This window comes from Rhincodon typus, chromosome 14, assembly GCF_021869965.1.
Source record: "Rhincodon typus isolate 14 chromosome 14, sRhiTyp1.1, whole genome shotgun sequence".
Taxonomy (NCBI): Eukaryota; Metazoa; Chordata; class Chondrichthyes; order Orectolobiformes; family Rhincodontidae; genus Rhincodon; species Rhincodon typus.
The window spans coordinates 12,749,182-12,761,497 of record NC_063345.1 but is presented as its reverse complement, the minus strand read 5'-3'; the positions used below and the strand labels follow the sequence as shown (position 1 = coordinate 12,761,497).

The window sequence follows — 12,316 nt, the reverse complement described above, 5'->3', positions numbered from 1 at the left end:
AGTGGGGTGGTACATGAGGACGAGGGGGATTCTGTTTTGGTTGTTATTGTGGGGCGGGGGTGTGAGGGATGAGTTGCGGGAAATGCGGGAGACACGGTCGAGGGCGTTCTCGATCACTGAGGGGGGGAAGTTGCAGTCCTTGAAAAACAACGATGCCACCTGAAAGTTGCAGGAACAGCAACTTGGGAACCCTGCAGCCCAATGGTATCAATGTGGACTTCACAAGCCTCAAAATCTCCCCTCCCCCAACCGCATCCCAAAACCAGCCCGGCTTGTCCCCGCCTCCCTAACCTGTCCTTCCTCCCACCTCAAGCCGCACCCCCATCTCCTAACTACTAACCTCATCCCGCCCCCTTGACCTGTCCGTCCTCCCTGGACTGACCTATCCCCTCCCTAACTCCCCACCTACACTCACCTTTACTGGCTCCACCCCCGCCTCTTTGACCTGTCTGTCTCCTCTCCACCTATCTTCTCCTTTATCCATCTTCTATCCACCTCCCCGTCTCTCCCTATTTATTTCAGAATCCCCTTCCCCTCCCCCATTTCTGAAGAAGGGTCTAGGCCCAAAACGTCAGCTTTCCTGCTGCTCTGATGCTGCTTGGCCTGCAGAAGGATTTAGGCAGGTTAGGAGAGTGGGCAAAGAAGTGGCAGATGGAACACAGCAGGGAAAGTGTCATGCACTTTGGTAAGAAGAATAGAGGCATGGACTATATTCTAAATGGGGAGAAAATTCAGAAATCTGAGGTGCAAAGGGACTTGGGAGTTCTAGTCCAGGTTTCTCTTAAGGTAAACTTGCATGTTGAGTCAGTAGTTAGGAAGGCAAATACAATGTTGGCATTTATCTTGAGGACTAGAATATAAAAAGCAGTGATGTTCTTCTGAGGCTTTCCTAAGCTCTGGTCAGACATATTTAGGAGTTTCGTAAGCAATTTTGGGCCCCATACCCTCAGAAAGGATGTACTGGCCCTGGAGCAGCTTCAGAGAAGGTTCATGAGCATGAACCCGGGAATGAAAGGCTTAACATATGAGGAACGTTTGAGGACTCTGGGTCTATACTCGATAGAGTTTAGAAGGATGAGGGGGGATCTAATTGAAACTTACAGAATACGGAACAGACTGGACAGAGTGGACGTTGGGAAGATGTTTCCATTTGCAGGTGAGACTAGGACCCGAGGGCACAGCCTTAAAGTAAAGGGAAGACCTTTTAGAACAGAGACAAGGGGAAACTTCTTCAGCCAGAGAGCAGTGAATCTATGAAATTCATTACCACAGAAGGCTGTGATGGCCAGGTCATTGAGTATACTTAAAACAGAGATAGTTAGGCTCTTGATTGTCAAGGGGATCAGAGGTTACAGGGAGAAAGCAGGAGAATGGGGTTGAAAATCTCATCAGCCATGATTGAATGGTGGAGCACTCGATGGGCTGAATGGCCTAATTTCTGCTCCTATGTCTTATGGTCTTATCTCTGAGGTAGGAGACCCAGGTTCAAGTCCAACCCGCATCACAGATGTGCAATAACATCTTTGAACAGGTTGATTAGAAAATATCCAGAGCTGGATTCTTCTTCATTGGAGAAGTGGGCTTCTGGACAAAGAAGGGAAGAATAGAAACTGATGTTTGTGCTAAACGATAAAACCCTGGTAAATCTCCGAAACTGTTTCACTGCCTAATTCAACACATTGAGATTGGTCTGTTTAAACATCATGAGCCTTCACTGTTCCCATCTATGGACTACCTCACCCACCTTATAACGGCGTTGCTCCCAAACCCTTAGGGGTTCCGTTCCCCAATATCCCAGGGTCATATGAGAGCATGCATTCTACCAGCTCTGGTATATCAGCCTCCTTCCACTGAGTACTCCAGGTTCAGGCACTTTAATCACTGACTCCTGCAACCAGCCAGCCAGACAGCAACAAACATCAGAAACTCATAACTGGACACTGTGCCCATCTTATTCCACCCCCCAGCTACTGTGTCATAACTCAGGGAATATTCACTCCAACACACCCCAAATACTAACAGATCATGATATTCCAGCACATCTAGACTTCAAAGCCCCAGGATTTCCCTCTACAATAGAACTCTTCTCTGGAAAAAGTGCACTCAAATTTTACACAAATTAAACATTTAATGTAACAACCTCTTTGCTCTTTAACTCTTGATCCTCACTGCTATAACTTGCATATAACTCTACTTGTTTCTGCTTATTTTGTTTTGCATCTTACACTTCAGAATAGTGAAGAAACAATTATTAAATACACAAATGTATATGTTAAATTTCATAGCTACAGAATGTGAACACCATAGGACTAGGGAAAATACTGGAATTCCATAAACTTACACCACAAATAAACATATGCAATCATACTAGTTTTATTCATAAAACTGCACTGGAACATTACAAGACATAATACTACTACCGATTTTACTTATCTTCTTCAATTCTCTGCCCAAAGGCAGGTCTGACCCGCAGTGGGTAGGTCAATATCATGGATAGAGCAAGAAAGCAGATCCTGACTCCACCCCAGCAGGAAGCGGGAAGTGAACCTCATAATCACTGGCACCAACCTGACTCACACCAGCCATCCAGTTACCTCAACAAATAAGTCGACCAACTCTCACAAGGCGTTTCAGTTACCGTGGACAACATGCTTTACATGCACCTTACAGTCTGGAGCTATGCACAGCGTTGGAATAGGTCCCAGAGTTCTTCTTATCACATCACCTGGCCAAGCAGAAATTTCTCCTGCCCTTCCTGTCTGCCACTGGTGTGTGTTGGAAGGATTTACAAACTGATACTCAAATCTTTTGACCATATTATAAATACAGCTTCCTTGGCCATCAAGTGCTGGGATGGGACTTGAACCTGCAGCTCCTGCTGTGTTGTAGAATCTCCACGTATAACAATTCTGTTTCCTCTGTCATAACGGTGTGCATCTCCAACAAGAGGGAATCTAACCATTGCCCTTTGACGCTCAATGGTGTAACTATTGCTGGACCTTCCTCTATCAGCTCAATAACACTCAAGAAGCTTGGCATTATCAAGGCCAAAGCAGCCCACTTGATTGGCATTACTTCCACAAACATCCACTCCCTCCACGATCGATGCTCTGTAGCAGCAATGTTTACAAGATGCACTGCAGAAAATCACCTAGGCCCCTTAGGCACCTCCTTCCAAATTTACAGCTAATTTCATCTAGAAGGGCAAGGGTAGCAGATACATGGGAACATTACTGCTCACAACCTCCCATCCAAGCCACTCACCATCCTGATTTGCAAATATATTGCTGTTCCCTCACTGTTGCTGGGCCAAAATCCTAGATTTCCCTCCCTAAAGGCATTCTGGGTCTAACTAGAGCAAATGGCCTGCAGTTGTTAAAGAAGGCAGCTCACCACCACCTTGTCCAGGGCAACTAGGGTCAGGCAATAAGTGGTGGCCCAGCCAGCAACACCCACTTTCCGTGAATGAATAAAAAAGAATCTGGGAATGCATAGTGCAAAGAAAAAGCAATAACGTTGGGAGTGTGAGTTGTGAGGGGAAAGGTGAAAGGGTTTGCACACACCATAATAAGAAACTTTAAAGAGATTAGAGGACTCCATATTGTTTGCGTTGATTTGGGAAATGTACAAGCAATCTACCATATAACATGCAACATGCTGCTCCTCATTGTTAAAAGGCGTAGCTGTGTATTACTTGATGTTTCAGTTGAAAGTCACGGGGCATAAATGCTGTGCCTACCCACGCAGATCCTATGGTCAATTCGCAGTCTGCTGAAATCAGCAAGAATTGATTGGTTTTGTCATTTTTTAAAAGAATGCTGGAGAGAAATGTATGACGGATATCTCAAAACATTACGACAAGATTTATAAACGACTATAGAAAAATGCACTGAGGTTGAACAGGAAAAAAAATAGCAGGGCAAACTTGAAGAAAGAAGTACGTGAAATGCGGTGGAGTAATTCAAGGTCCTCAGCACAATGCTGTGCAGCTGAAATGCTTTAATAGAGGCTACCAGGATATAAAACTGAATACATGTGACATGTCTCCTGCACCATATCTATCTTGCCCTTAAGTGTATTGACAAGTACACAATGCAGTAAAGCTTAGAAGGCTGTGCTGATAGGGGTAGATGAAGTAAGGTGCGTGGAGGCTTATGTGAAGCATAAGCATCAGCGTGCCGTCATTATTCAGCTTTCTAAGCTGTAAATTCTGAGTGAAAAAAGCTCCTAGCACGTACTGATATTATTCATTTCATTCACTAATTGAAAGGTAAAACTAAATGCACCATGAATACCTCTGTTAATAGCAGCTACCTAATGACAGAGGGATTATTTTGAATCCTCGTGCAAATTGAATACAGAAGAGCTCAACAGATGACCCTTAATGACTGGTGTTGGCCTCTTAGTTGCAACCTTTTGCGGACAGAGTCAGTTCTTTTTGAAACAACCACCCTCTGCACATTTGCCACGATGGAGTCAGGATTTCAAGGAGGAATCTTCGATGGGTTTTTCTTTAAATTGTTAACTGCCCTCTTTCAAATTAACCAATTACTTTATTTTCCTGTATCTTCCATTTCTTCTCCAATAATCACACAAATCTTTTGTCTGCGGCACAAAAGCTCATCAAAAATGGCTGCATTGTGCGGACTATTGTTTATTCATTAAAAACAGGCAAACAAGTACCTCCAGGGACTACAAAGTAAAGCATCCTGGCACTGACAAGTAAGGCTGCAATTGTCTCTTTTGTGGGTGGTGTGGGGGCAAGTGTGTTAGGTATGAACTAACAGACCAATCCCTTTCCCGAGAAAGCTTGTTAGATCACACGTTGAGCTGATTAAGAGCTGACCAGTGAGCTTCGGCATGGGAATGTGCCCTATTACATGTTACTTTTCCTTTCCAAGGCCAGGATGCTGTGAACATACAGTGCTTCTTAAATCTCTAACAAAGGATGCCTTTCCAATACAAGAAGATCGAACACAACAAGAAACAACAGTCCAAATAGTCTGATGTGCGTCTGAAAGGTAATAACATATCCCTGAATTATATTTCTGTTGGTATGCCAATATTAGAATCAGTGATTCTGAATGCAGAATTGCAGTCTCCTTTTAATTTGTTCATCGGACACATGTATATATTATTTATATTATACAGTAACTGGGGATTCATCTGTACTTCTATAGATATGGACAGATGGTGGATTAGAAGGTTATCTCTCTGAAAAATATTGTCTATTAAGAAGTGTGTAAAGTTTGGCTTGCTGGGTGGGGAAAAGAGGAGAGGTGGGATGGGGAGAGGCTGACAGGGGAAGTTGGGATGGGAGAGGTGGGAAGGCAGGACATGGGCAGAGGAGGGAGGGTGGGACAGATGGACGGGGAGGGGATGGACGAGGAGAAGACACTGGGGTTGGGGGGAGTGGAATATGAATTCAGGAGAGAACAGATAACAGCAGTTTTGTGGAGGAGAGGGAGTTCAGCTAAGACTGACATTTGATGGTTCCTGCTGTATCCTCATGCGAGCTATGATCCAACCAATCAATGCTCCCTTCTCACACAGTATAAATTGGTGCTCCCTTTGTAAATTTGGTTTCTTGCATTCCAGACTTGAATTGTGTGAGACAAAAAGCTTTGAGCTTATGTCTGGATGAGTTGGGCCGAACAGCCTGTTTCCATACTGTATAACTCCATGATTATATAATAATGTTTAAATTCTATACTTCAAAGCAATTATTAACAGAAAACTTTGCCATTCTAATTGCACAAGATATAAGAGCTCAAACAGTACAAAGATATGTCTTATTCAAAGTACAAGTTGCCCAAGAGTTCCAGCAATTTGATTTCTAAATTGGTTAAACAAGCATTTTAGTCTTTCCTTCCTACGAGATGTCTATATCATATCAATCAGTTAAAACTGTAGCAAGGAAAATTGTGCAGTGGTCCATTTTCTACAATTTTAAAACTGTTACGCTTTCAGCATTCCCACTAAAAACACAGTTTGATTGATGTGGCAAAAATCAGTAGCAGGATTAGAACTTCTCTTAGACAATACAAGATGGTATAAGATAGGATGTGCCAAACTGGGGAGTGACATGGGTCATACACAACAATTGAAACTGCTTCTTTCAGGCGTCTGCTCCAGATCATATCAACTTGAGCTAATTCAAATTAAATCTCTTTCAGAAATCATCCTTAAGCACTTCCTGCTGCGTATTTAACAAGCCAACATAAAACTGGGCTGTGCAATAATTGGAAGAAGTGAACACAGGGAATCAAGATTCTTGAAGCAGTTCTTTCGGTATCAAACTGTGGGTCATCGTGTTAGTGTTGAAAAGATGCACTTACCTGCACCTGTTCCACCTGAAGGATTGCGAGGTTTGGCAGGAGCTGTTGAGAAAATAAACATTCTGTTACTGATGGGCACTGCATTAAAGGGCAGTGTTGTGAAGGTGTTCAGAGATCATACTAAGGCATTGCGTTCATGATCATTTCCATTCAGCTAATGCAGAGTGAAGGACTGAGATCATTTTAGATAAATCTGGCACTTTTCAGTGCTAATCCATGGCATTGTGCTGATTTACCAATTGAGGTGCTATCTACGCCAGGACAAAATTTAACTTCAGCTTTACACCCCAAAGAGCCAGTTTCCTCTCTCAACCAGGTAATAAAACGAGGGATAGGCTAGAAAACAAAAATCTAAATCATGTCACCTTAGCTTGCTCCTGCCCATTCCTACCTTCAGTTACTGAGTGGCAACATTAAAGAACGAAAGATGCAGCAGAAAACTGGAGAGGAAATTAAAATCCAGTATTTTAAAATTTACAGAAGGCAACTGGATCTTGATTTTAAAAAAAGAGAAGTTTCACCTTCGGAAATTAACAACTCCATCTTAAAAATTATTTGAATTTGCACTAACATGGGTTGTTTTACAACCTCCAGAAATTTTAAAGTACATCACAGCCAATGAACTACTTTTTGAAATTAATCACAATTATAGGGTAGGAAATAGAATCATAGAATCCCTAATGTGGAAACAGGCCCTTCAGCCCAACGAGTCCACACCAACCCTTGGAGCATCCCACCCAGACCCATCCCCCCTAATCTACACATCCCTGAACACTACGGGCAATTTAGCATGGCCAATCCACCTAGCCTGCACATCTTTGCACTGTGGGAGGAAACCCGCGCAGACACTGGGAGAATGTGCAAACTCCAACAGACAGTCAGCCAAAGGTAGAATTGAACCTGGGTCCCTGGTGCTGTGTGGTAGCAGTGCTAGCCACTGTGCCACACCAATTTGCACACAACCAGCTCCCATAAAGAACAGAGTGCTCCAGAACTTGCTGCTCCCCTAGCCAAGCTCTTCCAGTATGGCTACAGCACTGGCATCTACCCTATAATGTGGGCAATTGCTCAGGTATCCAATCCGGCCAATTACCGTCCCATCAGTCTACTCTCAATCATCAGTAAAGTGATGGAAGGTGTCACCAACAGTGCTATCAAGCAGCAACTGCTCAGCAATAACCTGCTCAGTGACACCCAGTTTTGGGCTCTGCCAGGGCCACTCAGCTCCAGATCCCATTACACCTTGGTTCAAATATGGACAAAAGAGCTGAATTCCAGAGGTGACGTGAGAGTGACAGCCCCTGACATCAAGGCTGCATTCGACCGAGTGTAGCATCAAGGAGCCCTAGCAAAACTGGAATCAGTGGGTATCAGGGGAGTTATAGCTGGCACAAAGGAAGTTGGTTGTGATTGTTGGAGGTCAGTCATTCCAGCTCCAGGATATCCCTGCAGGATTGATTGATTTACTGTCATGCGTATTTTGTTACAAAATAAGGTGAAAAGTGTTGTCCAGTGTCGCAACTCTCCAGTGCCATAAAAATAAAAGAAACAAAAGCAGAAGAATAAAAACATAAAAGAAATAGTGTTCAACTTTACAGTGCTTCTTGTTATGGGTCATGGGTCTGGTGGTTAGCCACATCTCCCCGCCACCAACATCCTCACCACTCTGAGTCCTTGCTGAACCTCGCCAATGCAGACAGCACCAATGCCGCTGGACACTGCACCAGCCTAAACTCAACTCCACCGCTGCGTTGGCAAGAGAAGGCAGCCCTGGGTCGAGTTCGGCGCGGTCCACGAGACGAGGTACTGGCGCAGTCTACTTGAAGGACTGTAAAGCTGATCATTTTATTTCTCTATTTTTCCAATTTATTCCCGAAGATCCTGTACCTTGGTACGTTTGTACCTAAGATGGCACCATTAAGTGGCAACTTTGTAAACTTTTCACTGCACTCGTGTGAGTACGTGTGACAATAACTCTAATTCTAACTGACGTTCAATGGCATTACCATCACTGAATTGCCCACTATCAACATCCTGGGTGCTACCATCAACCAAGAATTCAATTGGACTCGCCACATAAACACACTGGTTACAACAGCAGGTCAGAGACTAGGAATATTGCAACTGATAACTCACCTCTTGACTCCCCAAAGCCTGTCCACTATCCTAAAGACACAAGTCAGGAGTGTGAGGGAATATTCCCCACTTGCCTAGATGGATGCAGCTCCAATATCATTCAAGAAACTTGACACCCTCCAGGACAAAGCAGCACACTCAAATGGCACCACATCCAGAAGCATCCACTCCTTCCACCACTGGCACCTCCAAGAGTACAGTACCAAACAACTATCAGCCTTGGCTTTTGAGTTCAGGGGTTGGGGTGGAATTTGCATTGACAACTTTCTGATATAATTGCAAGATTAGATACCAACTAAGCCCTGGATAACTCCTGGATGAAGTCAGCGTGTGTTCTATTTTAGAATAGGAAGCTGCCAAAGTACTTGAATCTGAAGTTTTAGGTTAACTCAACCAACAGTTGTTTGGTGGCTCAGCGGTTAGCATTGCTGCCTCACAGCAGCAGGGACCTGGGTTTGATTCCACCCTCTGGTGACTGTCTGTGTAGAGTTTGCATATTCTCCCCGTGTCTGTGTGGGTTTCCTCCCACAGTCCAAAGATGTGTAGGTTAGGTAGATTGGCCATGCTAAATTGCCCATAGTGTTCAGGGATGTGTAGCTTAGGTGGGTTATAGGGGATGGGTCTGGTTGGGATGATCTAAGGGACGGTGTGGACTTGTTGGGCCAAAGGGCCTGTTTCCATACTGTAGGGATTCTGTGATATAACTTGAATATTGCTGAAAAAATACACTTTTTGTACTACACGGCTAATTCACAAAGATAAAAATTCAAAGAGAAAATCAACATTTATGTTGTATGACCAGGAGAATGCTTATTGGTTGGCAAGTGATCTGTTTGATAGAGGCAGTGCCATGGAGAAGTTACTCACTAATGCTGATTGACAGTTAACTACTAAGCTTTGTTTAAATTTTAAACCTAGCTGGTGTAAAATTTAAGCAAAGCTTGACTTATAACTGTTAATCAGCATTAACAGGTGCATTCTCCACGGCAATGCCTCTACAATCAGAATGCATTTGACAACCTATTAGCACTCGCCTTTCACCCAGAATATTTGTTAATTTGCTTCTTGAATTGGTATTCTTACAAACTATCCTGATGAACAAAGAAAAAGGCTTTAATGAAATGTATCTTTTTTCAGCAATATTTAATTCCACCTATTGTTTGAGCACAGAATCTGGACGTTCGGATGTTGTTGACATTCGGAATCTTCATTAGTTATTTTTAAAACTTTTGAAAAACTTTTAGAACAAAATAAAAAGAATGTGCAACAAAACTAAAACAGTCTATTGCTGATCAGAAAGAACCAGTGTTGAAGTCCATTGTGATTTACTATAAAACTACCCTTGCACTGTTCGTCAGAAACCCATGATGCATTGCAACAGCGATCACTGGAGATATAATTGTTGTATTTCATGTGTTTTGGAAATGTGGTCATGTTAAGCATGCAGAAATACAAAATTAAAATCTCAAAACATGTGTGCCGACTATTAGACTAGTTTCAAAAATGTGAATAAAAATAAATTATTGGAAAAGTCTGGTCCTATACAAGACCTCAATTGGCAGTTCAGATATTTCACACAGTCTCTTAGAAATACATCACACCAGCTGTAGCAGCATGATAACTGGAGTTTGGAGATAAATTTCCATTGTATTGCATTTTGAATTATTAAGTTATTTTAAAACTATTTTAATTATTTAGGATTAACTAAAATCACACAGTTCCTGTTTCATGGAATTCTGCTATCCACAGCTTAAAGCCAGCTATTGCTGTCCATTTTCATTCCTTTCAACGTTATCTGTTGTTACCTTATGTCCATGACCCACAGAGACAAAACAGGTAAGGATGGTGGAAGCCAGACAGAATAACATGTTTCAAAAACTTGTACTCCCTATTCCACTTTCTCCTCATTTATTTCAACCGATAATTTACCAACAAATATTTATTGTCAGTTATCATCTTTTTAAAGTAAAGGATGGAAGTAATTACATAAAACATACAATGCGTGTACAGGATCTTTGATCCAACAAATATGTTGGAGTGTTTGTACTCAAATACAAGCTGCTTACTAATAAATTCAATAGGAAAATGAGATATTTACTTAAGAGTGGGTGAAATGTGGAATGTGGATCTGTTCCTATTCTATTTACTTTATGCCAGGCTCTCAGCACATCTTTCTACTCCTGTTTCTCTCATGCACTCATTTAACATCCTTAAGAAAGTATCTAAACATTTTGTATCCTGGAGGTAGCGAGTTCCACATTCTAACCACTCCAAGCAAAATTCTCATGCTCCTATTGGATTATTAGGTGGCAATGTGTGTTTGTGTCTCCTTGTTTTGGATTCACCCAGAAGTGGAAAAAATTCTCTCCAAATCTACCCCATCCAAATCCATTCATAATTTGAAAGACCTCTAGTAGGTCACCTCTACAAAAAACAATCCAAAGCTGCTCACTCTTCCTCAATAACTACAATCTCAGTTCTGAGAATCGCTCAGCAAATCATATAACATGCCTTTCTGTCAACTCTTTCCCCCTCTTCCCCAAATGCGCAGAATGACAGCACAGAGAGGTGGGTTCTGGACAGAATTTCGAACGATCCTACAACTGGAATGGTAAGTACGCTTACTGATAGCTCTCACTTTGTGAGAACTGAATGCTCCTTTAATGACTGCAGGTGGTGTTGGCACCCTGGTTAGATGTTTAACAGGATATAATGATAAATATTTCTCAGTTGGCTGAACTGGGGCAAGTGGAAATGTGATTCTAATTAGAGGCTTAACAAGGAGCAGAGGACAATAAAAATAATTGTGGAGGCTGGAGTCTGAAGAGTCACTTCAACAGTTTACAGATAGTTTTGGTCTCTACACAGGGATAGCCTCTTAACTGAGGTTCCTTTCAAAGAAAAACAAATGAGCTCATGTCACTGATTATGTAGTTTGGATGATCAAATGCAAATCTTTTAATTCTTTCAACATCTGGGTTGTTTGTATCTATAAAGATATGAATTTGGTTTATTTTCATCATTGGAACTATACTGGGAGAACTGTTCTCAATGTGTCTGTATGCACGAATGAAAGAACTGATTTTGTTCTCGATTCTAAGATGTGAGTCAGAGCCTACACTATCTTTCTGTAGCCTCAGCAAGATGTGGTACATGTGATGTGACATTGCACAGGGAATTTTAATGTATTTTGATTTAATTAAAAACTGACAAGCTGTGCAACCTCAAAAATAGACTCCTCCCGAGGCATTCATTAGTTGGTGAATTTGTAGGATAGAGGAAAGAACAAGTTTATTTTCAATCAATGTGTTGTGTCCCTTCCAGGGGGAGGTGCTAGTTGGTTAGCTCTGTTGGCTGGACAGCTGGTTTTCAATGCACAGTAATACCAACAGTGTGGGTTCAATCCCCACACCGGCTAAGGTTACCACAAACCATTCTCCTTTTGAACCTCTTCCCTCACCTGAGGCATGGTGGCCCTCAGGTTAAACCACCACCAGGTAGCCCTCTCTAATGACAGAGCAGCTCGATGATCTGGTAAGACAATGGCAACTTTACCTTTTAGTGTCCCTGTAACAGGGCAACAGCACATTGGGTCTGATTCTTCCCCTCATTGGACACATCAATAAAGGGACATAATTGGGCAGATTGGCCCTTAGGAGAAACTCACCCTCTTTTTTTTAAATAGCTGGAAGTGATCTTGCACACAACCAAATGGCTTTCCCACCACCAAATCACTGTGACACTACTCACCCTCTCCTCACATCCCACTAAATGCTGGGTGTGATAAGCTCAAATGGGCCATCTATCTCAACCTGCCACCAACAAAGGTCCTTAGGTAGTCA

The 12,316-nt window shown here is 42.4% G+C and overlaps 1 protein-coding gene across 5 annotated transcripts in view; it reads right to left on the bottom strand.

Annotated features, from left to right (window-relative positions):
* Nucleotides 1-12,316, bottom strand: part of cd99l2 (CD99 molecule-like 2) — a 210,779-nt gene that overhangs the window by 99,329 nt on the left and 99,134 nt on the right. For all 5 annotated transcript variants that reach the window (XM_048604905.1, XM_048604907.1, XM_048604908.1 and 2 more), the window contains exon 3: nt 6,339-6,380. In XM_048604905.1, the coding sequence (XP_048460862.1) occupies nt 6,339-6,380 (42 nt within the window). The remainder of the gene's footprint in view (nt 1-6,338; nt 6,381-12,316) is intronic.